Here is a 24,001-nt window from a genome sequence, read left to right on the forward strand (position 1 = left end):
AATTCTGTTCAATTGAATCTGTATATCATCTATTAATTGTGCATCTGTAGCTCTGAAATGTGTGTATTAATTGTGTTTTGCTATAGCTTGAGCATTTGGTGGCTAGGGTTGAGCCCAATCACTGGCGGCACACGCTTGCCAAATTGCAGGGTTCATGTGCGATTGCGTGAGAACATATCAAGTTTGAAGAAGATGAGTGAACAAGGGAGGGATGGGGGGATTCCGAAATATGTACGCAAAGCACTGGACCACGCTTTTGTAGGCCATTTACTTCAGCTATGGGTACGTTTTTAATACCCTTCTCGGTCAATTCCAACATGCTTATTACTGCATTTTCTTGACTGCATCACCATTGCAAAGGGGAATGTGGAGATATTTAAGGTCATTTGTAACTGTGTTAATTGGAGTATTTGCAGAGAGTCAAATATTTGGCTCAGTTTTATTCAGTTCCATGATGGCATGATCTATAACTCGACACTATACAGCTAAATGCCTAAAGGATTTTGAACTTAGCAGTGCAAGTATTCATGAACATTACAGCCAAAAAGTAGGTTGCATGCTGCAACAGCCTTGTGTGAGGCCACGTATTTGAAAACATATTGCTGAGGTGTAAATAAACAGTACAGGGTTTAAAGCTTAAACATAAAAGCTTTTCTAGTTTAGTTAAGCAGCGTTGTTGAATTCTGCTATAGCGATATAGATGTAAAAGAACTTGATGGTAGGAGATGCTGGTTTATAAGCTTGATATCTGCAGACAAAGGTAGGCATTTCCCATCTTCATAATTCTTTCTTAGGCTGAAAGTGGTATATCCAGCTATATAAGCTCTGGATACTATAAACATATATCTTGATATCATCCTAAGAGATTGCATCAATAAAGTTTAAGATGAATGTAAATATCTCTATGGATTTTCAGATAATGATTTAACCGGAATACATTGCCACCTCTCAACCATTAACTTATTTCTATGGATAATGTTTGGGTTCCTGCATAATCAACAAAACCGCCTATTCATGGAATCTGCCTGAGGTCACTCCACTACTAGAGTTGGAGCTCATCCTTTTGATGCTTAAATTCCTCCTTTTTCTTTTTGTATATTTAAGAGAAATTTACCTTGATTCATGATTTTTAACGTGTGCTTTGCTAGAATATTATGTCTCTTAGTGTTATACATGGAATTTAAGGTAGGAGGTTCTTAATTAGTTGTTGATTGCTGATAATGTTTTACCCTTATTACGACACATAAAATGTCTCTAAATATATCTTCTTTTCACAATATAGACAAGTGATAAAAACCTCTAGAATTTTGCTGCTAAGTTTTCAGTCTGCATTTAGGAAGCTGTGCGCCTGTGCCTTTTGAACTTGTTTTCCCCACTGCCAAATGTCTTAATGATGATTCTGTAAATCCCATCTCAGTATTATCTAAACAGTATCCATATAGGTAGACAACTCCATCAAGATCTATATATCTCCACTCTTACATGTACCGGTACGTATGTAATTGTTTTCTTGTGATCACTCTCTCATTGCCTCAGCTTTCTGAATAGAGTACTTTAGTTCTTTCTGGATGTTCAACCTTGAAGGGGACAAAACTATGTCGTTCCACACAGAGCCTTCTTCGAAAGCCGGATGGAAGGTCTTGTAGAGATCAAAAACTGAATCTGCATTTTCGTTCAGCTTGGATACCATGCTCAGACAACTTATCTCATCCGGATCGACCAACAGAGTCTTGTCTTTGTCTTTCCATCCTATAAGCTGCAGAACACACAAATTATTAGTGGAAATGGAAATTCTTGGTTATGCTCGTAGCTGGCCGTTCCTAAGTTTTGTCACATGACTGAATTGGTCTCAATTTAGCAAGCGAGGGTTGAGCTGTGTACCTTAGGAGCGCCTTCTAACGCATTAGTGCTGTAAAGTCGAGCATTGTCTACTAGATTGCAGTATGTCATAAATGCTTCTGCAAATCTCTTGTGTGATTTCAGCTGAGAGTTCACCCTCACTGCCCTTCTACACATTATAGCTCGCCTGTCTCACAGTAAGAAATAGAATCAGCTAGTAAGAATTAAAATTGTGATAGTTTTCATGGCTGGTATAATGTTGTGTTTACCTTATTCCTCTGATGACAGCTAAATAAGAATCACAAACAACGCCAACCAACTCTACCCTGTATGGTCTTCTCTTCGTATTTCCTTCATGTTCTTGTTCTTCATCCATTTGTTCCCAGTAGTTCTCTGTCACGACCCCGTTATTATCTTGTCTGTAGCCAGCTCCCATGCGGTATCTGCGACGGTGAACAGACCTGGCCATGTTTATTGTTTGAACGACGAATGGCAGCCACGAAAGAGTTCCATCCATGATCACATCTCGCCCTTCGTTGAGTGCAGTTACTAGCAGGGATGATGCTGCATCTGTAGATGATTGGTGCACCTAGAAAAAGTACAAGTGAAGCTGAAAAATCATCATCGTATTGTCTTGCAAAGGAAGGGTGGGTCAGGAAAGAATGGGGTCTCAAAATGCAACAACTATTGATCTAGATCGGAGCAACCATCATTTATCTTTTTATTGAATAGATATTCTGCATCATTTATCTTTTCATTTGCCACATATTGTTGCAGACAATGAGAAGTGGGAGAGATAAATACCAGTTCAGAAGTGTGAAGCAAGTCATGGTGCCCCCTAGAGCTCAAGGCTCTGTAGATGACATCCGACTCTTTAAAGGCATCTGCCTCGATGACAACTGCATTCCCTGATGCTCCAGCCCAGAATGGTCTATGGTGCAGATAAACAAACTGTGTTATTGAATCACCTCACTACGTACAATTAGCTCAAAATATTTGTTTTGGAATGTCTCGTTTCTAACTTTCTATTATGTACAGCTACACGAGATTCGCTTACTCTTTGAGAATGTCCTTGAGCACAGTACTCTTCCCGGCCCCCATCCCACCACCCATGAGGAGGAGCACTGGACTTCTGTCGCTATGAGCCATTGGTACCATGACATTCGTGCACTGTGAATCGTCGTTTGTCACGAGTCCAATAGCTTTCATCTCCTCCACTAATGTGGTAAACACTCTTGCCACTTTTAGATTCTTTGTCACCCTCTCAACTCTCTGTTCTCTTTATTGCACAAATCAGGAAATACACAAACAAATATGTTTAGAATTCAGTTTTATAAAATTTATGAATGAAATTTATGAGAGATAGAAGATATGATGATCTACCTACCTCGTTGCTTGCATGACGATGTTCTTGAGCTTCTTTTTCGGCTCTTCGGCACCCAGCACCTGAAATTTTTATATGTTTTTCAACAGTTTTTCTAGGAAATACATGTTGGATTGAATCGAAGCCTGAGATCGACATGCCTGGCTGAGCATAAACGACGTATGTTTCCAGTGGAACGCAAAGTAGCTGAGGATGCATCTTTCGAATTCTTCCACCAGTTTGATGAAGAGAGAATCACATTCAGGATCATTTGCAAAAAACGCGTACATGTCTTCTTCGCATCCCTCAGCTTTTTTAATGTATTCGGATGCCAACTTACACAAATGTGGGCATTCTCTCCTGTCTTTGAATCCCATCTGCCTGGCTGCTCCACACACACAACACACACCATGTTTGAGAATCATCTAAGGGATATCTTGATTATTCATACATATATTCTCTAATATTGATGATCTTGATCACAGCAAACGAGATCGAAGATCCAAAGACGGAGAGGAAGGGGCAGAGATTTCTTATTACCTACATAGTGAGAGAACTTCTCAATGCTCAAAACCTGGTCGGCAGCGGAGATTCTCTTCCGAGGTATGATCTTCCTGTCGAGTACTTTCCTGATGCGGTAATGCAGCGCAGCTGCTATGATCAGCCCCACGGAGGAGGCCACAAGGATCTGCGTATACGTTGCTTTAGCGCTGCTGTTCATCTCATCTGCCGTAGAATCAAACATAATAATCTATGATGGGAAACTAGTTTTTTTGTAGATCAGTTTTTGCGTATGTTTTGCCACTATGCATCTCTTGCCTATGGAAGGACAAGAATGTGTATTTTTCCTCTGTTTCTTTCTCTTTCTCACTGTGTGTCTGTGTGTGTGTGTGTTTTTCTGTTTATTTTGTTCCTATGAATTTGGAGATGGATATTCATGAATGTCTGAATGTTTCAACTCCTTGTATGTGGTCAATTTGCATCATGAATTATCAAACAACATTCTGTTTTATGTTGCATGCCACGTGTATAATTTAAATTTGACAGTGTTAATTAATTTTGTGAGAGAAGAATGCATAAGCAAAGTCATAAATCTATCAATTATAATTAGCAATTCTGTTTTATAAAGGATTTTTGTATGGCAAATGTTAAGTAATAGTTTATCCGGAGAGGAAATCACTTAACAATCTTGATTAATAAATTACTACAATTGTAATGATAATTAATCTTAACCACAACGCCAATTCTAATACATAAATGATGAATAATGATTCTCGACAAGTATACCACAAAAATTCAAGAAAAGATGAATTAAACAAAATTCAGACTTTTTGATAGTTGAAATTATTAATCCTAATTTATTTTAATAATTTTGTTGAAACAACGAATTAACTAAACTTAATAACAGAACAAAGAATGAAAAAAGAAAACCGAAATGAGTGAAATCCAAACTAAAATCTCAGCACATCTCTGTCTCACACACAGCCATGGTTTCTACAACACGTGCTCGTGAAGCAGCTTGTGCTGCGACGGCTCTCGTCTCTGCGAATTCTCAAAAGGCTAAGCTTATAATCCAAACATTGTTTCATTCACTTCCTTGATTAAGGGTTTGTGCATTGAAGATAGAGTAGGTGATGCCATATCTCTGTTGAGGAATATAATTGCAATGGGTTTTTACCCTAATGTGAAAACTTGGGGCACTTTGGTTAATGGGCTGTGTAGGAGTGGGAATGTGGGGATTGCTCTTCGGGTGCATCGAGAGATTAGGGATGGAGATGTTGGGTGTGGTTTGAGGTTTAATCCCAATTTGATTTACTATTGCTGTCTTCTTGATGGCCTTGCGAAAGAGGGGCTTTTGGAGGAGGCAAAAGAATTGTTTGCTGAGATGGAGGGGAGGGGGATCTCGGCGGATGTGGTAGCGTTTGGCACGCTGATCGATGGTTTGTGTAAGATGGGGGATTGGGAGGGGGCGAAGGGGTTGTTCTTCCAGATGATGGATAGAGGGATACGTCCGAATGTTTTGACGTTTAATATGTTGATTTATGCGCTTTGCAGGGAGGGTAAAACTGACGAGGCGAGGGGGATGTTGGATTTCATGTTGGAGAGGGGGGAGGAGCCGGATTTTATAATGTATAACACTTTGATGGTTGGTTACTGTCACGAGGGTAGGCTTGATGATGCGAGAGGCTTGTTTGTTATGATTAGAGATAAGGGCAAACGAATGGATGTTACCACTTACAATGTGTTGATTAATGGTTATCGGAAGCATCACAAGTTGGAAGAGGCAATGGCCCTTTTCAGAGATATGCTTATTAGAGAAGATCATAAACCGACGGTTTCTTCAAGTGGGGAACATTGTGGCTGTACACGATCTTTATTCGAAGATGGAAGGTCATGGCGTGGCACCAGTTTCTTCAACCTATAATATATTACTGGATGGTTTCTGCAAAAATGATTCACTTGGGGAGGCAATAGAGCTGTTCCAATCTCTTGAAAAGTCTTGCTATAAGCTTAATAGTCATGCTTGTAACTGCCTACTTGACGGCCTCTGCAAGGCAGGAAAGCTCGATCAGGCTTGTGAGATATTTGAGAGACTCCCAAATATGGGATTAGCACCAACACCTTATACTTACTCGATCATGATAAATGGGTTTTGCAAGAATGGTCAGTTAGAGAAGGCAAAAGATCTATCACAAAAAATCATGCCATTAAGATGATACACCTCTGCCATATAGTACTATAATATAAAGCCTAGCCAATAATTGCAGAATTTTGACATGGAAGCTGTACTAACTAAGATGGATTTAATCAAAATACACCAGTTAAAATTGGCAAACAATATAAATCTAACTCTAATTTGATGCAAAAATTACCAGAATCCCCACTGTTCTAAGTTCAGCTGGTTGTCCAGAGTGTTGCATTCCAAACAATATCTTCTCTCTTGTATCACCCGTTATCTCGAATAAGAAATCCATACTGCTAATCAACATACTCCAACCTGCTTTCGATCTGCGCATTCAAGCTTGGGTATCAGTTCAGAGATCACTTTCTGCAAGGAGATGGGTTGAACGTGACTGCTATTTCCATTTACAGCAATTTCTGTGAGCAGTGTGATCTGCTCTGCATCCGTGTGCGCCCTTAGCAAGTCCTCCCAGAACTTGTTGTCTTCTTTGAGGTTTGATCCTTTGACAAGTTCCATTACCTGCTTCAGGGCAGCGACATTTCTACCAGCACCGCAACCCATAGCAGTTGCAGCACCTACAGCATTTGCAATGGTCAATGTATAAACCAGAGACATTTTGTGTATAAAACCAAATGCAATGGCGGCCACGAAACTGTCTCCACATCCAACGGTGTCTATGACATCAACCTGTTTATTAAAGCAAGAAATTGGCATATAGATAAAATGCATGGTGTTATAATATGAGATTCATCAAGGCGTTACAATAACTAAAATGATCCAACCATTGAAGTACTTTTGCAAATTAGTTTGAAAGTACCACTCTCACACTAACCTTAAATCCAGGGGCACAGGAGATACTTGAAGGGGTGACAATAAAGAACCTCTTGGACCCATTTTAATAATCACCCACTTTGTCCGAATTCCTTCCTTGAGCAGCTCTTGACCTGCTAATATAGGGTCCTCAACGCCAGTCAATGATTCAGCCTGATTCAAAACCAAATGCCAAGCTCAAAAACAGATAGGAATATTGGGGAATAGGTTCCCTTGTTAAACAAGGCACAAGAAAATAGAAAAAATGGTAATTAGGTAACATAAAGAGAGTTATCAAAGCTAAACAAGCTTAAAAGACATAGATTTCATGCTTGGGATTCACAAAATTTAGATGCCGAGAAAATGAGAGACAGTAATATTTATAGACATCAGCCACTTGCACATTTGGAGAAATGAAAGGGGTAGCATCCTCATTATGCAGCACTTAATGAATGTTTTCAAGGGCAGCCATATAGTGTTTTCGCAAGTTCTAAGACAGGGGAATTACCAATTTGAGAATCAAATATGATAAAGCAAGTCCATATGATAAATTAAGATTCAAACCTCTTCAGAAGTTAATAGAAGAACATCACTCATCCTCAAGTACTTCTCAAGGGCTTTTCGCTCTTCGAGGGTTCCAGTTTGAAGAGATTTCCCTCGTGGGCCAGGGTCAAAAAAGACTGATGTACCCACTTCAACGGCATAATCTAGAGCAGTCACAAGCAAGCTAGGCGAAAGTTCGTCGAATCCATAACCATTGCAGAAAACAATCTTTGACCTTCTTATAGCCATCTTTGCTTCTATGGAAAGACTGCTCATCCAACTAAATGCAGGTTCCGCACTGAAATCTGCACGGCTGGATGGACAAGCACTTAGAGTAAGTTTCATCATACAACATTTTCAAATAAAACCCTCATAGAAGGAAGTCAGTTAATGCTTAAGCTGTTTGTAATACCTGCAAAAACCATGCCTTTGCAGGGGGTCAACTAAAACCCAGCACAGAAGAGTTTCATAGTCTTTCAGATTTGCCACAGTTTTCTGTTCGTTCATTTCAACCATACCAATTCCTTCATCATGGAGTACATCAAAGAGGAAACGACCATAGATTTCATCCCCAACATGACCAACTGTAACAACATTAAGTCCCAATCTAGCTGCAGCTATAGCCATATTGCAATTGCCACCAGCTTCCCAGTATTTCTATCAATAAAAATAAGATATCATTATCCATAGAGAAAAATACATCTGGCATATAGACTTCTATCAGATGACTGAAGAGATTTGGCCGAACATTAGACACCACAAAGTTGAGGTCCATAACAGTGAAGATTGGGTTGTGAATACTCCAAATTGACAAGATTTAAATCAACAGCTTCTATCAAGAATTCAAAAATCCAGTACCAAGTACCAAGTACCAACTACGAGACAGATATATCATTATTTATTTTCACCTAAGATCAACAGTCAACACTCTAAACAACATCATTAAGTAAGATTAATAGGCAACCTGGTTTCCTCATACTATCCAGATATTGGTGGTCACTACTCATTGGCAAAATCACAAAACTGTGGCATTATTTAGTACTGTTTGCTAAGCTCTTTTCTCTTCCCTGGAGTGGAAAATGCATTTGGCAACCAAAGTTCGATAAACATGCATTTGCATCATTAGTCCGGACAGACGATCAAATATCAGACCATACCCCCACCAACCGCAATAACATTACAAATAACACCATCACAACATCCTTATAGCTGAAAATGATTTTAGAAAATACATTACATCATTATTCCCTGGTGAAGCATCTAAACCTACCCTCATTTGTAGAACATTTTGATCAAATTCTAGCTGAATTTCAAGCAAAATCTCATGCTCTACTATCATTACAAAAACAAAATTTACAAGCGTGAAACGTGCATTGGCCAACCAGAAATAATCAGTAGCTAGCGAAACTGTAAAAAAAGTTGAGAGACAAATAAAAAAACAGCAACGACAAAACCTTATCAGGAGGCGACTTGGACAACTCATCCATATAGGCTTTGCGCTCATCCAAGGGCTTCGGCGGCAGCTCAGGAACACTGAGCACTATATCGACGCACAAATTCCCAAGCGTGGCGACGTCGATTTCCTTAACTCCAACGGATTTAATCCTGTCATCCTCCACCGAGCCGGCGCCGACGCAGAGAGAAGCGACGCGCTGCTTGGAGACCGCCGGAATCTCGATTCCTCTGCATTTCAGCAGCGAATAGTAGCTGCAACGCCGTCTGACAAGCGAGAGGCAGGATTTAGGGTTTTGGAGGGCGTTTGGGGAGGAAGAAAAGAGGGCATAACTGGATTTGAGGGATATTGCAGCTTGATTATGCATTCAGCAGGAATTATCGACGGCGGAATCGGGTGAATTGAATGCAATGGATGAAGATGATGATCAGAAGCAAAGCAGTTTGGAGATTTGCATTTGGATTGAAAAATCAGCTGCTGTTTATCTTCTTCTCTCTCACTGGCTATCTTTGAAATGGGCGTCTTATTTTAATAAGGATAATTTGCCTAAATTTTTGTAATTTTTTTCCAAGTAATGAAGATTATTTTATAAATGATAATTTGACACTAAATTTAAAAATTTTCCAATTAATTATTAATAATACAGTTTAATTATTATGTGATGTTATTGGAATGATATTACGTTTTAAACAGTGAAACAATGAACAATATTACACTTCATTTATTTTTAGAATGATAAGATATAGAAGAGACGAATTAGAAACCAAGATGGAATAAATTACAATACACAAATTATCTAATATATTATGATACAGTGTTGTTGTTTCGGGTGAATAATGCGAAGTTACATATAAGTAAGTATCAAAGTACACCAACAATAAAATTGTAGGAGTAGTAGTAAAATTAGAACAAATTAAATTATTTTATTATGATTAAGACCATGAAAAAAAGCGGAATGGATCACCTCCTACACTATATACTACATTTGTTAATACACCAATATAAAGTGGACATGTAAATTTATATTGAGGGAAATAAAATCTATTTCTAACATAATCTCTTTAGCCTTCCGTGACTTTCTCTCTTTTGTTTTCTATTTCTACTATTTTAATCAAAGTAATTGTGTTATCTCATTTAAAAAAAATACTAATAGTATCACATTGCTACTTATTCTGAACGAAATTATTATTAAGATTTCTACTTAAGCCAAATGATTTATTCTCCATGATTTCATAGCTATGATATATCACATGCTAAATACGAGGATGTATAATATTAGTATTTTGATTATTTTAAAATATAAAATGGCAATATAAGTTTTTAGTGATTGTTTCAAAATAATTTTTCTTTTATTATTTTCTTAATTTTTCATAGTTTATTGAAACAAATTTCACGATATAAATGATTCCTATAAAAATAACAAATATTGCATGACTTATTCAAAAATTAAATTTTTGTTGTGATTATTTTTCACTCTAAAGTTCATGTGCTTTAAGTTGTTTAGCTAGATATATCATATACAAAATATCATTTTTCACATTACTTTCTTCGCAAAGAAGAACACATTCGTGTATAAACAAGTGTATTTGCTTAGATTATAGAAAGACATCATGTGGCTAATTAATTAGGTTTAAATAGATTCATAATTCATAAACTGATCTCATAATAAGCATAATTCTATTCGTAATAAAACTTTTAGAAATGCTAATTACTAATACAATTATTTATAAAAAGAGTTAACCCATTTAGATTCAAAATGGTAAAGAGAGGAAATATGAGAGAGGTTGTATTGAAAATAGATTCTACCATAAATATGGGTTCCATTTGTCCACTTTATAATGGTGTATTAGCAAATGTAATATATAATGCATGAGGTGATCTCTTCCGGAAAAAAAGTACTAGTATTTGAATGTCGAGAAGGAAGATGGAATATGTTGACGAAATTCCATTGTATGTGAAGCGTTATTTTTGAATGTCTATAAAGAAAAATGGAATAAATTGACTAAATTCCATTGTTCCATTGTATGTGAAGCGTTATTTTTGAATGTCTATAAAGAAAAATGGAATAAATTGACTAAATTCCATTGTATCTCAATTGTTAGGCTTTGAATAAAAGCATAATTTAATTCACACTTTATCCATTCATTTGTAACACGCATCACTAACATCCATTACAAGAATATATGCTTTGTCCATTAACCTATTCCAATGATGTCATCAATCTCCCCACATCATAGTTTAAGAAAGTAATAATTGCATTCAAACCCATTATTATACTCAAATTTCGACCTATAACCGATTACATGAACATGTAATTAATTTTATAAAATTTGACGCTAGTATAAATTTGGTTGGCCAATACAAAAAATATAATTTGGTAGTATATACTTCATCTATTAATTTCCAAGATTGTATGTAGCTTTGCAGAGCAGAGGCAATTATGCAAGAAAAGATCCATTATATGAAGAGAAAATGAATCGGGCTTTATGTCTAATCCCGAAGTTTGAAATTTGGGCCTGTAAACTGCAAGGCCCGTTAGGGAATTTTATGGACTGTGTTGAATCTTTTGAATTTTGATGTACACAATTAAACGCTCCATACATTTATTTGTATTGTTTTGTTAGTAGTAATATTTAAACCAGAGAAATAAATTAAGAACAACATAAGTATAAGTGTATAACATACCAACTTCAACAACTCGGTTCGTATAAGCTTTTCCCTTTCATATAATTATATGATTAATCCAAAGTAACATCAATTTTATTAAAGTGTTTCCATGTTTATATATTGTCTTACTCACTATAATATTAGTTAAGTACACTAAATTTATCTAGTGAAAAATTATCATAACAATATTAGTAAAGTACACTATATATTGTCTTACTCACTATTATCATAACAATTTTGAGGCAATAGAAAAAAGGGGAAAATAGAAGTAATCGTAGCATATTGAAATCTAGAGAAAAGAGTCAAATCTTAGGAGGACAAAATATGCTATACCGTATACCATACCAAAAATACTGGTATGAAATTTATACTGTTACCGTATCAAAAGTTTCGGTATATCGAATTACGGTTTACCAAACTTTCGGTATGGGTAAATATCACTATCGTTATCGTATTGATATTTTTCGATGTATCGTACCGAACTTCGGTATACTATACCGTCATTCCGTATTATTTCGTATAACTTTATACCGAAAAATATATAAATAGAGATAAAAGGGACAAGTCAAAGAAACTCAAAATCGAAGCATATTGAATTCTAGAAGAAAGAATCAATCTAGAGAGGACAGAGATTTGATAAAATATAGAAATTACGATGAATTCGGGTATAAAATGACAAGACGATTGCAAACACGACCATTGATGGAGTACGAACTAAACAAACCCAATAGCAGGGACAGCTCGGCTAGCCCAAAGCCCAAGAAAGAGTTCAGTTCGGCCAAGAGTTCAATTCGGCACAACCAAAGAGTTCGGCCCTAGCCTATAGCTCGGTAAAAGCCAACTAATCAAGCTCTGCTCTCTTGTCGGCATCAAGCTCTACTCTCAGATCGGCAAAAGCTGCTCGGCAATAATTTCAGCAGTTCGGTCTCAGTATTCGACCGAACTAGGAGATAGTGGACTCATGCAAGATTTCCACCTCCGCTACACCGACGATCTATTTTAGTGGTGTCAAGCAGTCATTAACTCAGGCAGGATAGTGGACCCATGCAAGGTCGCCACGATCTCCACGACATCCACTACCTAATAAATGCTGCATGCCACGATCTTGGTTCAAAATATAAATAGGACCTAGGTCAGATAGATAAAGGATCTTCTGATTTTTCTGTTAACTTCTGTAAAGCTCTCTAGAGAGAATATCATAAAGCAGGCCAGTGTTGTAAGCTGTAATTCGCAGATCAAGCAATACAAACCTGCCCCCATTTCTCCCCGTGGACGTAGATTTACCTCAGTAAATCGAACCACGTAAAATCTCTGTGTTGATCTTCATTTATTTCCTGCATTTACAAACATCAAAAATTCGCCGCTTCATCACTGGCGCCGTCTGTGGGAAACAGAGAACCAAATTTGTGATAAAGCGAATTTTTGACCCTTTCTCCTCCACCAAAAAAATGCATTCCAGATCACGTAACACCCATAATTCTGTCCGTGACAACCGTGAGGAAGTAAGTCTAGCTCGCAGGTCTGAAAAACGGCCTCGGGAGACATCTACTTCCAGTTCTCACGAAGGAGCAAGCCACTCCAGGAGTCATCGCACAGAATCTTCCCAGCAGCCCGATTTAAATGAGGTTGTCAAGCTGTTTTTGGCCGAGAAGCAGGAGGAGTTCTTAGCCTTCCTGCAAAAAAGCCAGCAGCCGGAGAAGAAAACGGGGGATTCTCCCTCCTCCTTCAGACATGAAAGTCACTACCGCAGTAGTGACGTGTCCTCCAGGAGAGAGAATCCTCACCCCCGACATGTTCTTCCTCGCCGAACTCCTTTTGAAAGAATTCAGAGGGCACCGGTACGAAGTAGATTGGGACCACGTCTCAATCCTGAGACGCCACCCACTCAGTTCGTACCATTGAACAAGTCAAGAGCGGAAATTTTCGAACTGCACTCTGACCTATTCGAAAAGCCAAAGCGGATGACGAAATCAGCCGCGCGCCGACCACAGGATAACTACTGCTCCTACCATCAAGACCACGGTCACGATACCGAGGAGTGCCGAAATTTGGCTGCAGATATTGATGTTCTTGTGAAAACAGGAACGCTAAAAAAATACCAAAGCAAGCAGCCGAAAAACAAAAAACAAAAAGCAGAGGGGTACGAGCTGCTTTCCTCAGAATCCGAAAAGGCAACAGGATCCCGAAGACGATGACGAGCAACAATATGAGGGAGTAATCCTGACCATTGATGCTTTCCCTGCCGGGAAGACTAAATCGTCCCTGAAGCCGTAATTCCGGTTGAGATCGGCATACCCAGTTTCCGAACTCTAAACTTCTTCTCAGCAGAACTGAAGGAGGACGGACTGAGAGCCGAGCTAGATCTTGCCGAAGAAAGAAGAGAACTGGCCTGCATAAAAGCAGCCAAGTACAAGGAGCAAGTAGCCCGGTATTACAACCAAAGGGTGAAGAAGCTGCAACTTCAAGTGGAAGATCTCATCTTGAGAAACAACGAAGTCGGCCGAGCAGAAAAGCTGGGCAAACTCTAACCCACCATCAAAAATTTCCATATCGGGTGTCAGAAGTCCTCGGCAAAGGGTCTTATGAATTGACTCTCAGGAGAATAAACGCCCCGAGCATGGCATATTTCCAACCTCAAAAAGTTCCATTTGTAAGAGACAGTTCAGTCAGTCTTATGTGTTTTCTTTGTTTTTTACTTGTTCTTCTCTACGTGCGTTGTGTCTGTCTATGTGAGTGTCGTCTCTTACAAATATAACTGAGGTATCTTGTTCTTCGAAGGCTGATCCCCTTCTTAGAACATATACAAGCCAACGATTGTGCCTCAAAGCTTCTACAGAAGATACAAGACCACAATTCAGCTTAAACAAGCAGTTCGTCTGAAACGAGCTGCAACAAGCCCACGATTGTGTGTCAAAGCTTCTACAGAAGATACAAGACCACAATTCAGCTTAAACAAGCAGTTCGTCCGAAACAAGCTGCAACAAGCCAACGATTGTGCGTCAAAGCTTCTAAAGAGGATACAAGACCACAATTCAGCTTAAACAAGCAGTTCGTCCGAAACGAGCTGCAACGAGCCAACGATTGTGCGTCAAAGCTTCTAAAGAGGATACAAGACCACAATTCTGCTTAAGAATCAAGCACTTCGTCTGAAACGAACTGCAACAAAAGTCCGATTCTCGCGATAAAACTTGCCTGAATTAGGACAAGGGAAAGTCCGATCCACGCGATAAACCTCGCCGAATTAGGACGACCAAGTTCGGTCAAAGCAGTTTACCTCATAAGACCGAGGACGACCATGTCTAGTCAAAGAGGTTTACTGCATAAGACCACTTCGGTTAACTGGGAAAGTCCGATCCACGCGATAAACCTCGCCGAATTAGGACGACCAAGTTCGGTCAAAGCAGTTTACCTCATAAGACCGAGGACGACCATGTCTAGTCAAAGAGGTTTACTGCATAAGACCACTTCGGTTAACTGGGAAAGTCCGATCCACGCGATAAAACTCGCCGAATTAGGACAAGGGAAAGTTCGATCCCGGCGACAAAAATCGCCAAATTAGAACACAAAGATGTTTATTTCATCAGACCAAAGACGAGTCCGGTCAAAGATGTTTATTTCATCAGACCAAAGACGAGTCCGGTCAAAGATGTTTATTTCATCAGACCAAAGACGAGTCCGGTCGAAGATGTTTATTTCATCAGACCAAAGACGAGTCCGGTCAAAGATGTTTATTTCATCAGACCAAAGACGAGTCCGGTCAAAGATGTTTATTTCATCAGACCAAAGACGAGTCCGGTCAAAGATGTTTATTTCATCAGACCAAAGACGAGTCCGGTCAAAGATGTTTATTTCATCAGACCAAAGACGAGTCCGGTCAAAGATGTTTATTTCATCAGACCAAAGACGAGTCCGGTCAAAGATGTTTATTTCATCAGACCGACAAGCCAAGTCCGGACAAAGATGTTTATTTCATCAGACCGACAAGCCAAGTCCGGACAAAGATGTTTATTTCATCAGACCAAAGCCAAGTCCGGACAAAGATGTTTATTTCATCAGACCAAAGACAAACATCAACTTACCCCGTACCTTTATCCAGAATGCCGAAGTGACTCGCTTCGCCGAAGTAATTCACTTCGCTTTTCGGGGGGGGGTAGTGATGGAGTACGAACTAAACAAACCCAATAGCAGGGACAGCTCGGCTAGCCCAAAGCCCAAGAAAGAGTTCAGTTCGGCCAAGAGTTCAATTCGGCACAAACCAAAGAGTTCGGCCCTAGCCTATAGCTCGGTAAAAGCCAACTAATCAAGCTCTGCTCTCTTGTCGGCATCAAGCTCTACTCTCAGATCGGCAAAAGCTGCTCGGCAATAATTTCAGCAGTTCGGTCTCAGTATTCGACCGAACTAGGAGATAGTGGACTCATGCAAGATTTCCACCTCCGCTACACCGACGATCTATTTTAGTGGTGTCAAGCAGTCATTAACTCAGGCAGGATAGTGGACCCATGCAAGGTCGCCACGATCTCCACGACATCCACTACCTAATAAATGCTGCATGCCACGATCTTGGTTCAAAATATAAATAGGACCTAGGTCAGATAGATAAAGGATCTTCTGATTTTTCTGTTAACTTCTGTAAAGCTCTCTAGAGAGAATATCATAAAGCAGGCCAGTGTTGTAAGCTGTAATTCGCAGATCAAGCAATACAAACCTGCCCCCATTTCTCCCCGTGGACGTAGATTTACCTCAGTAAATCGAACCACGTAAAATCTCTGTGTTGATCTTCATTTATTTCCTGCATTTACAAACATCAAAAATTCGCCGCTTCATCAACCATATTCATTGATCTTTGAGACCATATTACTCGACCAAAAAGATGTGGGATGAGATTTCAACAAAAAAAAAATAGATTAATATTTATTTTTAAAAAAACTTTATTAATTGGGATGTGATGATATCCACGTCTATCCACTAGAAATTAGTGGATTTTAATGTGAGTAACTGCGGCATTTAAACCAATTCAATGTTATTAATAACATTGATTGATGATGCACATGCCAATCTATAAAACCAATTTACCACTCAAATACATTTGCCAAAACGCAAAATGATTACAAAAAATAGTTCTCTAAACTTTGTTTCCAAATTGGGCAAGCAAATATATTACTCATTGCCAATTAATTGTTTTTACAATTAATTTTTCTGTACTCTATATAAGTACCTATAAATCTATATGTGAATATTATTATAGACATAATTAAATTAATATATTTATATATGGTACTATTAACGATTGGAAATTTTTATCTAAAATATTAATCATTGCAATTATTGAACACAAATATAAATAAAAGTGAATGGACGGATAGTCAGGTATTTGAGATAAAGTTTAGTTATGCACTTTGTAGGGAACTAATGTGTAATTATTTGTAATCTTAAGATGATTAATTAATAAAATTGAAAAATTGATAAGTTACGAAAGCTTCAAGTCTAATATATAACTAGCTAAAATGATCTCGAATAAACATAAAAAATATAAGGATTATAATTATTTTAAATAATAAAGTTTAGTAAAATATTAATCAATGTTATAATGTTTGTAATCGAAATATTAATAATATCTTTCATTTTTTCTGAGTTGTCTTGTCTATAAAATAATATTTTTGATAATGTTTAAAATGAACGTTTTATTAACATAGTATTATTCTTTATTTGTCATTTTTTTATTTTCTTGAAACAATGCCGTTTTTATTTTTATAAAAAAATATTTTATATACTACAAAATAAAATAATAAAAAAAAATTAAACTTTCATAATTTAATATTAGAAACAACCAAAATTTGACTAGAACTTAAAAAATAAAATTTTAAAATGTGAAGGAAAAAGATAGTGATGGACATTTTATGGCAAATGGTCATAATGATTATAACACGTGCTCCCACGTCTAGATTAGTGTGATTTATTTACCTAATTATTTTACCAACCTTTTTAATCAAATTGATATAATCTTTAATGTCTGGAAAAATAATCCTGATAATTAAAAACTCCTCCAACTTAATTTTTCAAAACAAAAAACAGTGAAAACAACGAAATTTTAATTCCAGAACTATATTGAAGAAATCCGAAAATCAGTTGGTTGTAACGGTTGATGGAAGTTGGAGGAGGGCGAAATGATGCTCTCGATTTCCTTTTCACCGTAATGATGCTCTCGATTTCCTTTTCATGGCTGGCGAAATGGCGATCATGATTCATAATCATCTGCGTACCTTCTTTCTCCTGCTTTTCTCTCGCCTTCGATCCGGTAACTTTTCATCCTTATCCGCATTTCTCCTTTTTCTAAATTTAATGAAATGGCATTGATGATTAATTTCTGCAATTTCTAAATTCATTTAGTTTTGATTCTGTATGAATGATTTCTAGATTGTTCCAATTGAAGGTGTGTTTATTTATTAATTGGGGATTGATGCATTGCTGATTCATCTAGGGTTCCTTCTATGATATTGCCTCTGTTTTGTTCGGCTGAGATTGTTGTTTGCTTTGTCAATTTGAATGCGAAGGTGATTGTGGAAAATTCATGTGTTTTTGTAGAAGTATTTTGTTTTTGTGAAAATTGTGTAAATAGAGGATTTCATGATTAGGCATTTGTTTAGGATTGATGATGAGTCTGCTGTTTTTAATCTTCTTTACACTGAGTGTTCATTGGATAGATTGATTACAGGTAATGGTAGGGAGAAAAGTGTTAGCCGTGGGATTCGATTAGCTGCTAATATTTGGTGAACCTGGAGGTCATATTGTTGCCATGGCTGCTGGAGTTTCGTTTTCGAGGAAGAGGAAGATCAATGGATTTATGAGTGTCTTGTCATCCGCTGCATGTGAATGGTTCTTGATGTTCCTGCTGTTTCTCGATGCAGCATTTTGGTATCTGCTTCTAAAATTTGTGCGCTATTGTGAACTGGAAACGCCTTGTCTGTTATGCTCTAGACTTGATCATGGTTTGGGGAAGAAGAAACATTCATTATGTTGGAGCTTATTGTGTAGTGCCCACAGAGACGAGATATCTTCACTAGTGTCCTGTTCTGTCCATTGTAGATTTGCTGATGTTCATAGCCTGTGTGAAGAGTGTCACTCATCGATTGTTAAGCAGAAAAAATCTAGTTCCCTTGAAAACATGGCATGTTCCTGCTGCAACATTACGGTTAAGGCTAAATCTAACACTGGAAGATTGCTACAGCTTGACCCTCTTGGTTTCGGGGCTTCTAGGGCTACTAACATTGGGCAGCCTCTGCCAAGTACCCCAGTTTCAACTCAGTTCAGTCATAGCGATAGCTTAAAGAGGTTTAGAGAAAAGATTGCTGGAACGGTGGTGACAGATGAACCAGCTCAGGAAAAAAGTGTTGGTGTTGATATAAAGTCTACTGTAGCTTATACAAAGCTGGATCTGTCCTCTGATTCTGAGTCTGAATTTGCACATTCAGAAGATGATGATGATGATGATGATGTGAATAATGATTCTGTTGCTAACACGTCTGTCATCCTGGAGCATGATACCGAACAAAGACTGGACGAACTACCGTCTGATAGTGATGCTCTAGAGAGCCAGGGGGGTCAGGGTTTTAATGTGAAATCTCTAGCTCTTGATCCGCCTAGTATGATTAAAACTAGTGACCACAAGAATGATGATACTTTTTCTTCTGATGCCAACACAAAGCATTTTGCTCTTCTTGATCAGGAAGAAGAGTGTTATTATAAGCGCGGTTCATCTTTGACACGGAAGCTAATTTCTTTATGCGACAGTTTCTCACCTCGTGGGGGTGCTGTTGGTTCTTCAGCAGAGACATCTGGATCCAGTGTTTCTCTCCCTCACCGACGAGCCATCTCTGTACCATCTGAGGTTATTTCTGTATGCAATGTTGCTCCATTATCCAATGACACAAGACCAGAAAAAGGTAATCTCTTCTTCTTCCGTCTACGTCCCTCTCCTTTTCCATTTCCAATAGGTGCATACAATCATTCACAGTCTTCAGTATTTTTGGTTATGATAAGCTGACTCGTTTACTGCCTTTGCAGTAGAATATGCTGGGGAAACCAGTGAGAATGGAGAACCATCTGAGGCCAGTAATGTAAAAGCTACTGTAGGAACTTATTCGGATGGTACTCGTTTGTCTACGGAAAATGATAAGCATCAGATGGATGCTTCGGTTCATGGTGACGGAACTCTACAACTATCATCAAGGAGTGCTTTTGAGCCAACTGACACCCGTGGTTCTGCTAAAATTGAAGATTTGGCTGCAGTATCTACTTCTGAATTGGGCTCGTTTCAAGAAGAAGGCAGTCATGGAGCTCATCATAAGCGTGATGAATTTAAAATAGGAGATCCTCATTCTAAGATACTTCCGTATCCAGCCTCTTCAGAGAATAATGACTCATATGTATCTGCGGATGAAATCGCTGTGAATGACATCGAAGGTGAAAGTATTCTTGAGCAACTAAGACGACAGATTGAGCATGATCACAACTGCCTGAATTCTTTGTACAAGGAATTAGACGAAGAAAGAAATGCTGCTGCTATTGCAGCAGAAGAAGCAATGGCTATGATTACAAGATTGCAGGAGGAGAAAGCAGCGTTACGTATGGAGGCATCGCATTACCTACGAATGATGGAGGAGCAAGCGGCATATGATTCTCAGGCACTGGATAAGGCTAATGATCTTCTTTCTGAAAGGGAGAGGGAATTGCAAGACCTTGAATATGAGCTAGATGCTTACAGAAATAACTACCTTGACGAGCCAGATGAAGATGATATACAAGAAACAAGTCCTGGGGCGTCTAGTGACTCCAAAGCTGATAAAATCCTGAGACCCAATGGCAACTGCAAACCTACGAGTGGCTCAGCATCAAGCTTTGAAGACGAAAATATGTACTCTGGCAATGTAATGCCTCATGGTCCATGTTAAGAATATTAGTATCCTGTCCCACATCGATGATGTGACATAGCCTAGCTTAGTCTCTTGTATTATATATATGTGGCCTGTGTTGAGTAATAATATACACCAAATACACTACTACTCTATCTACTATGTCTATTTACTTATATCTATATTTTACTATTCTATATGGTATCAGAGCGGATTCAAATCCGTCTCTACTATCCCCACTCTACTCTTCCGTCGCTACTCTACTCTACCTGAAATTATGTTTTGTTCTGCTCTACTGTCACGACCGCATTTTCTAAGGATAGAAAACACGGTTGATCGCGACTAGGGGAGGATTAAAGAAGCGGGGAAGAAAGGGGAAAACAACACAAATCGACCATAGCTCGAAACAAACGGGAATAGCTCGAATTAAAATCAGAGTTTTGAACAAAATAGACTTGAGTCTTTTAAGATGCACAACGGAAGCAAATGAACGCGGTTCCATGTATGAAGACATGAACCTCCGAGAGTCAAAATCTGACTGAATTGAATGTCTTGTCTCAATAGCACTTCCTCCACCACTTCGCTGCTCAACCTGCACATTTAGAAATATATGCAAGGCTGAGTACAAAAAGTACTCAGTGAACACATTGCCGAAGAATACACATATACATTTGAAAATATTGTCAAGCCATCATCACAGTAACACTCGGGGTGTTGTTGAAAAGACCCGAGCTTACTAAAAATATCACATTGGGTTGCAACCCCTTTTTCCTGTACTTAGCCATATCTGATCACATTGTGCCGTTGAGATTGTGTTCTCACACGGTCACCTTCCCTGCCCATCATGTCAGAGGTTTCCATGTACCGGGAAGGTGGCCACCTTCCACGGTCATCTTCTCTGCCGTTCACGGTCAGAGGTTCCAAGTAGGGACACCACCCTACTAGGACTCAAAATCGAATCGATTCACATATATCATCTTTCATAATTCACTTGGCCTTAGCCAAACAGATAGGCATCATACACAAAACATTTATGGCAAGACAACATCTTTAAAACATCCACGAACATGTGTTTGTGTTTTCACAAAATACGATTTGTATTTTAGTATAAGAAAGCTCACCTTGATCGTTTAGTTTCCTTAACTTGAATCTTTCGTCCCGACTTTACTTGCGGAGGTAACCTCTGTGGTGTGAAGAAGAAAGTGACTCGTTTTTGTTGTTTTTCTTTTTGGACTTTCCTCTGACTCTATGGAAGGATGGATCTCTGCTGCCTTTTCCTTTTCTTTGGTGATAAGTATATTTTGGTGGAATGGTGGGACAGGTGAAAAGGATAGTATTTAGGGGTGATGATAGCAAGTGGTCTGACAAAATTTTATCACAAATATTTTCATCTGTCAGGAAAAGATTGTATGATACAAATTTTGTCTGCAGCATTAAATGAGCTGTCGGAAATTTGATCCTCTAGGATTTGCTTCCTTTTTTTTTTATAAATATATTTATTATTATATATATATATATATTTTTTATTTAATTATTTAAATAATTGTTTATTGATTTATTCACTTGTTTATTAAATTTTGGTGTAGGTATAATCGTTTCAAGTTCGTGGCCGTTCGCGTTGAAGTACCCGTTTTCTTGAAACATACGATGTATAAATTAAATTTTCGTTGGACTTTTGTTGGATGTATCGGACATTTAACATTTTGATTGTGGAACCTTATTTATTAAATTTGTTATATTCATATAGATGTAATATATTTACGTGTTCTATTCACTTACCTAACGTCAAAACAAACAACAACAACGATCTATCGCAGTTCGGATTTAATAGCTTAAAAGTCACTTATATAGATAATCATGCTAATAATATTGTTTCAAATAATATCGGTTTAGCGGGTCGTTACATCTACTCTACTCTACTGTGCTATTATGCTCAAATTTGGGTTTCTACCACCACTATATTGCACAACTGCTCTTCTCTGCCCAATCTCTGCCCAAACTAGGGTTTCTGACGTTGCTGCATTCTGCACTATTATGGTTCTACTATACCACTCTTTCCAAAATTACAGTTATGCTATGCTCTACTCCGCTACAACTGATACTACTACCTGCATCTGCTACAGTTGCAACTACTGTCCAGTGCTACTCTGCTACAGCTGACACTAACTACCATGCATCTTCTACTCTGCTACAGTTGCTACTACTGCTCTGCATCTGCTACTATTGCCCTATAGCTGCTACTCTGCTACAGCAACTACTACTCTGCCTTGCAGCTCTACTTATGCAACAGCTGCAACTACTACTACCCTATAGTTTCGGCTACTACTATTGCTGCCGATGTTTGAGGAAAAACATTTTCAAAGTTTCAAATGTTGGGTCACCAGAATTATAATTTCCAGATTTTTGGGGTAATTTTCGGAGATTATTAAGTCCTGGGGGCTCAAAAACTAATTTGTGTAAAGATCCCGGGTCAAAGAGTAAAGTTTGAAATTTTTTTTGGGGGGGGTATGGAAATATTTTTGGAATGGGGTAAAATATGAGAGTGAGTTTGTGAGGAGGGATCTATTTGTGAAATAGACCCCTCTTTACCTTCAGCCCAAAATTTAGCCGTCATCTCCCCCTTCTTCACGTCGCTCTGTGCCCTAGCTGCGACGGTGGCGATGGCTCGTTCCTCGGTTCCTCGATTGCCCATCGGATAGTCGGTGTTTGGAGGATTGGTGTTGCCCGTCGGATAGTCGGCGTGAGCAACCCGTTCTCCTGTCGCCACCGCCACAGACGCCGTCGCCGCCCTTCCTCCTCCGCGATTTGCCCTCGCCTGTCGGTTCTTCTTCATCTCCTCCCACCAATCGGGATATTCGTGGAGGAGAAAGCAGGTATCTTTCGTATGCTTTTTTCCTCCGCAATAATGGCAAACTAATCGACTTTTATCTTCTTCTCCCCTCCGATTGTTTAAAAATCTCGACGGTGGTTGAGGCGGCGGCGGTTGGCTGTTGGCGACTCTGCTCCGGTCCAGGGTTATCAAGCCGGCTCCAATTCTGTGGCTTGGTTCTTTTGACTTGATGAGCCCTGCATTGACAGCTTCACGCCTCACCATTGCGTACGCCTGTCTCGGGTTCGGCAGTGGATCCTTGTTGATAATCTCCTTCTTTATCCCTTCATATCCCTCGTCCAGTGCGGTAAGGAATTGGTACACTCTCATCCTCTGTATTGTTTGGTTATTCTTCTCGATTGATGGTGGGTGGTCAATTGTGCATGGGTCACGAGCATCTATGGATATCCACAGATCTTGAAATTTGACCCACAAAGCTTCGAGGGTCATTCCTCTCTGCCTCATCGTCATACACTGTCTGTGTAAGTCATATACTTGGAACGGATCTCTGCCGCTTCCGTATGTAATTGCCAGGCCTTCCCAGAGGTCCTTGGCGGTTGCATATTGCGAGACCTCTGTTACGAGATCCGGTGTGATATTGTTGATAATCCAATTGAATGTGCAGTGATCCCTTTGCTGCCATTTTGGGTAGTTTGGATCAGTCAGTGGTGGGGGGCTTGAAACTCCGAGAATGTGAGATGTCAGCCCTTTACCACCGATTGCACGTTCCATCAGATTTGACCAAAAGGGGTAATTGTCCCCATTCAACTTGGTCTGGACGGTAATTTCACCGAGAGATTCAATATGGGATGGTGGTGTGTGTGGTGGTTTGTTGCTGATCTTGAGAAACTCGACGAATTGCGCC

At 38.8% G+C, this 24,001-nt stretch overlaps 3 protein-coding genes, 1 long non-coding RNA gene and 1 pseudogene across 6 annotated transcripts; 3 read left to right on the forward strand and 2 right to left on the reverse strand.

Annotated features, from left to right (window-relative positions):
- Positions 1-82: 82 nt before the first annotated feature.
- Positions 83-3,947, reverse strand: LOC121792927 (calmodulin calcium-dependent NAD kinase-like). The gene is made up of 8 exons (XM_042191067.1): positions 3,743-3,947; positions 3,364-3,587; positions 3,227-3,285; positions 2,897-3,118; positions 2,644-2,770; positions 2,109-2,428; positions 1,882-2,026; positions 83-1,756 (listed from the first exon to the last, which is right to left on the reverse strand). Exons 1-8 carry the CDS (start codon positions 3,945-3,947, stop codon positions 1,517-1,519), a joined length of 1,542 nt encoding a protein of 513 aa, XP_042047001.1. The 3' UTR covers positions 83-1,516.
- LOC121792928 lies at positions 2,138-4,169 on the forward strand. Its single transcript, XR_006048961.1, has 5 exons — positions 2,138-2,167; positions 2,269-2,486; positions 2,617-3,064; positions 3,313-3,548; positions 3,688-4,169. It is a non-coding gene; the product is annotated as an uncharacterized LOC121792928 (long non-coding RNA).
- A 520-nt stretch (positions 4,170-4,689) lies between these two features.
- Positions 4,690-5,919, forward strand: LOC121780136 (annotated as a pseudogene).
- Positions 5,891-9,202, reverse strand: LOC121792929 (fructokinase-1-like). Its single transcript, XM_042191068.1, is given in 6 exon segments — positions 5,891-6,572; positions 6,718-6,755; positions 6,758-6,869; positions 7,260-7,551; positions 7,651-7,895; positions 8,693-9,202. Coding segments are annotated over 6 exon segments (1,440 nt in total). The 5' UTR covers positions 9,059-9,202; the 3' UTR covers positions 5,891-6,185.
- An 8,203-nt stretch (positions 9,203-17,405) lies between these two features.
- On the forward strand, positions 17,406-20,417 carry LOC121766989 (probable myosin-binding protein 4). 3 transcript variants are annotated; one of them, XM_042163212.1, is made up of 3 exons: positions 17,406-17,653; positions 18,060-19,298; positions 19,420-20,417. In XM_042163212.1, exons 2-3 carry the CDS (start codon positions 18,152-18,154, stop codon positions 20,304-20,306), a joined length of 2,034 nt encoding a protein of 677 aa, XP_042019146.1. In that variant the 5' UTR covers positions 17,406-17,653; positions 18,060-18,151; the 3' UTR covers positions 20,307-20,417. The 3 variants fall into 3 exon arrangements, with proteins under 3 accessions (XP_042019146.1, XP_042019153.1, XP_042019150.1); XM_042163219.1 differs by having other exon boundaries at positions 19,423-20,417; XM_042163216.1 differs by having other exon boundaries at positions 18,071-19,298.
- The last annotated feature ends 3,584 nt before the right edge of the window (positions 20,418-24,001 follow it).

The sequence above is a fragment of the Salvia splendens genome, chromosome 2, assembly GCF_004379255.2.
Source record: "Salvia splendens isolate huo1 chromosome 2, SspV2, whole genome shotgun sequence".
NCBI classification, from domain to species: domain Eukaryota; kingdom Viridiplantae; phylum Streptophyta; class Magnoliopsida; order Lamiales; family Lamiaceae; genus Salvia; species Salvia splendens.

Bases quoted from the DNA above. Each gene is read 5' to 3' on its own strand.
- LOC121766989 (XM_042163212.1), top strand. From the start codon at position 18,152: ATGGCTGCTGGAGTTTCGTTTTCGAGGAAGAGGAAGATCAATGGATTT. The intron at 19,299-19,419 runs GTAATCTCTTCT...CTGCCTTTGCAG, and splicing joins TGACACAAGACCAGAAAAAG to TAGAATATGCTGGGGAAACC.
- LOC121792927 (XM_042191067.1), bottom strand. From the start codon at position 3,947: ATGTTTGATTCTACGGCAGATGAGATGAACAGCAGCGCTAAAGCAACG. The intron at 3,286-3,363 runs GCATGTCGATCT...TAAAAATTTCAG, and splicing joins CGTCGTTTATGCTCAGCCAG to GTGCTGGGTGCCGAAGAGCC. The intron at 2,027-2,108 runs GTAAACACAACA...ACTGTGAGACAG, and splicing joins GCTGTCATCAGAGGAATAAG to GCGAGCTATAATGTGTAGAA.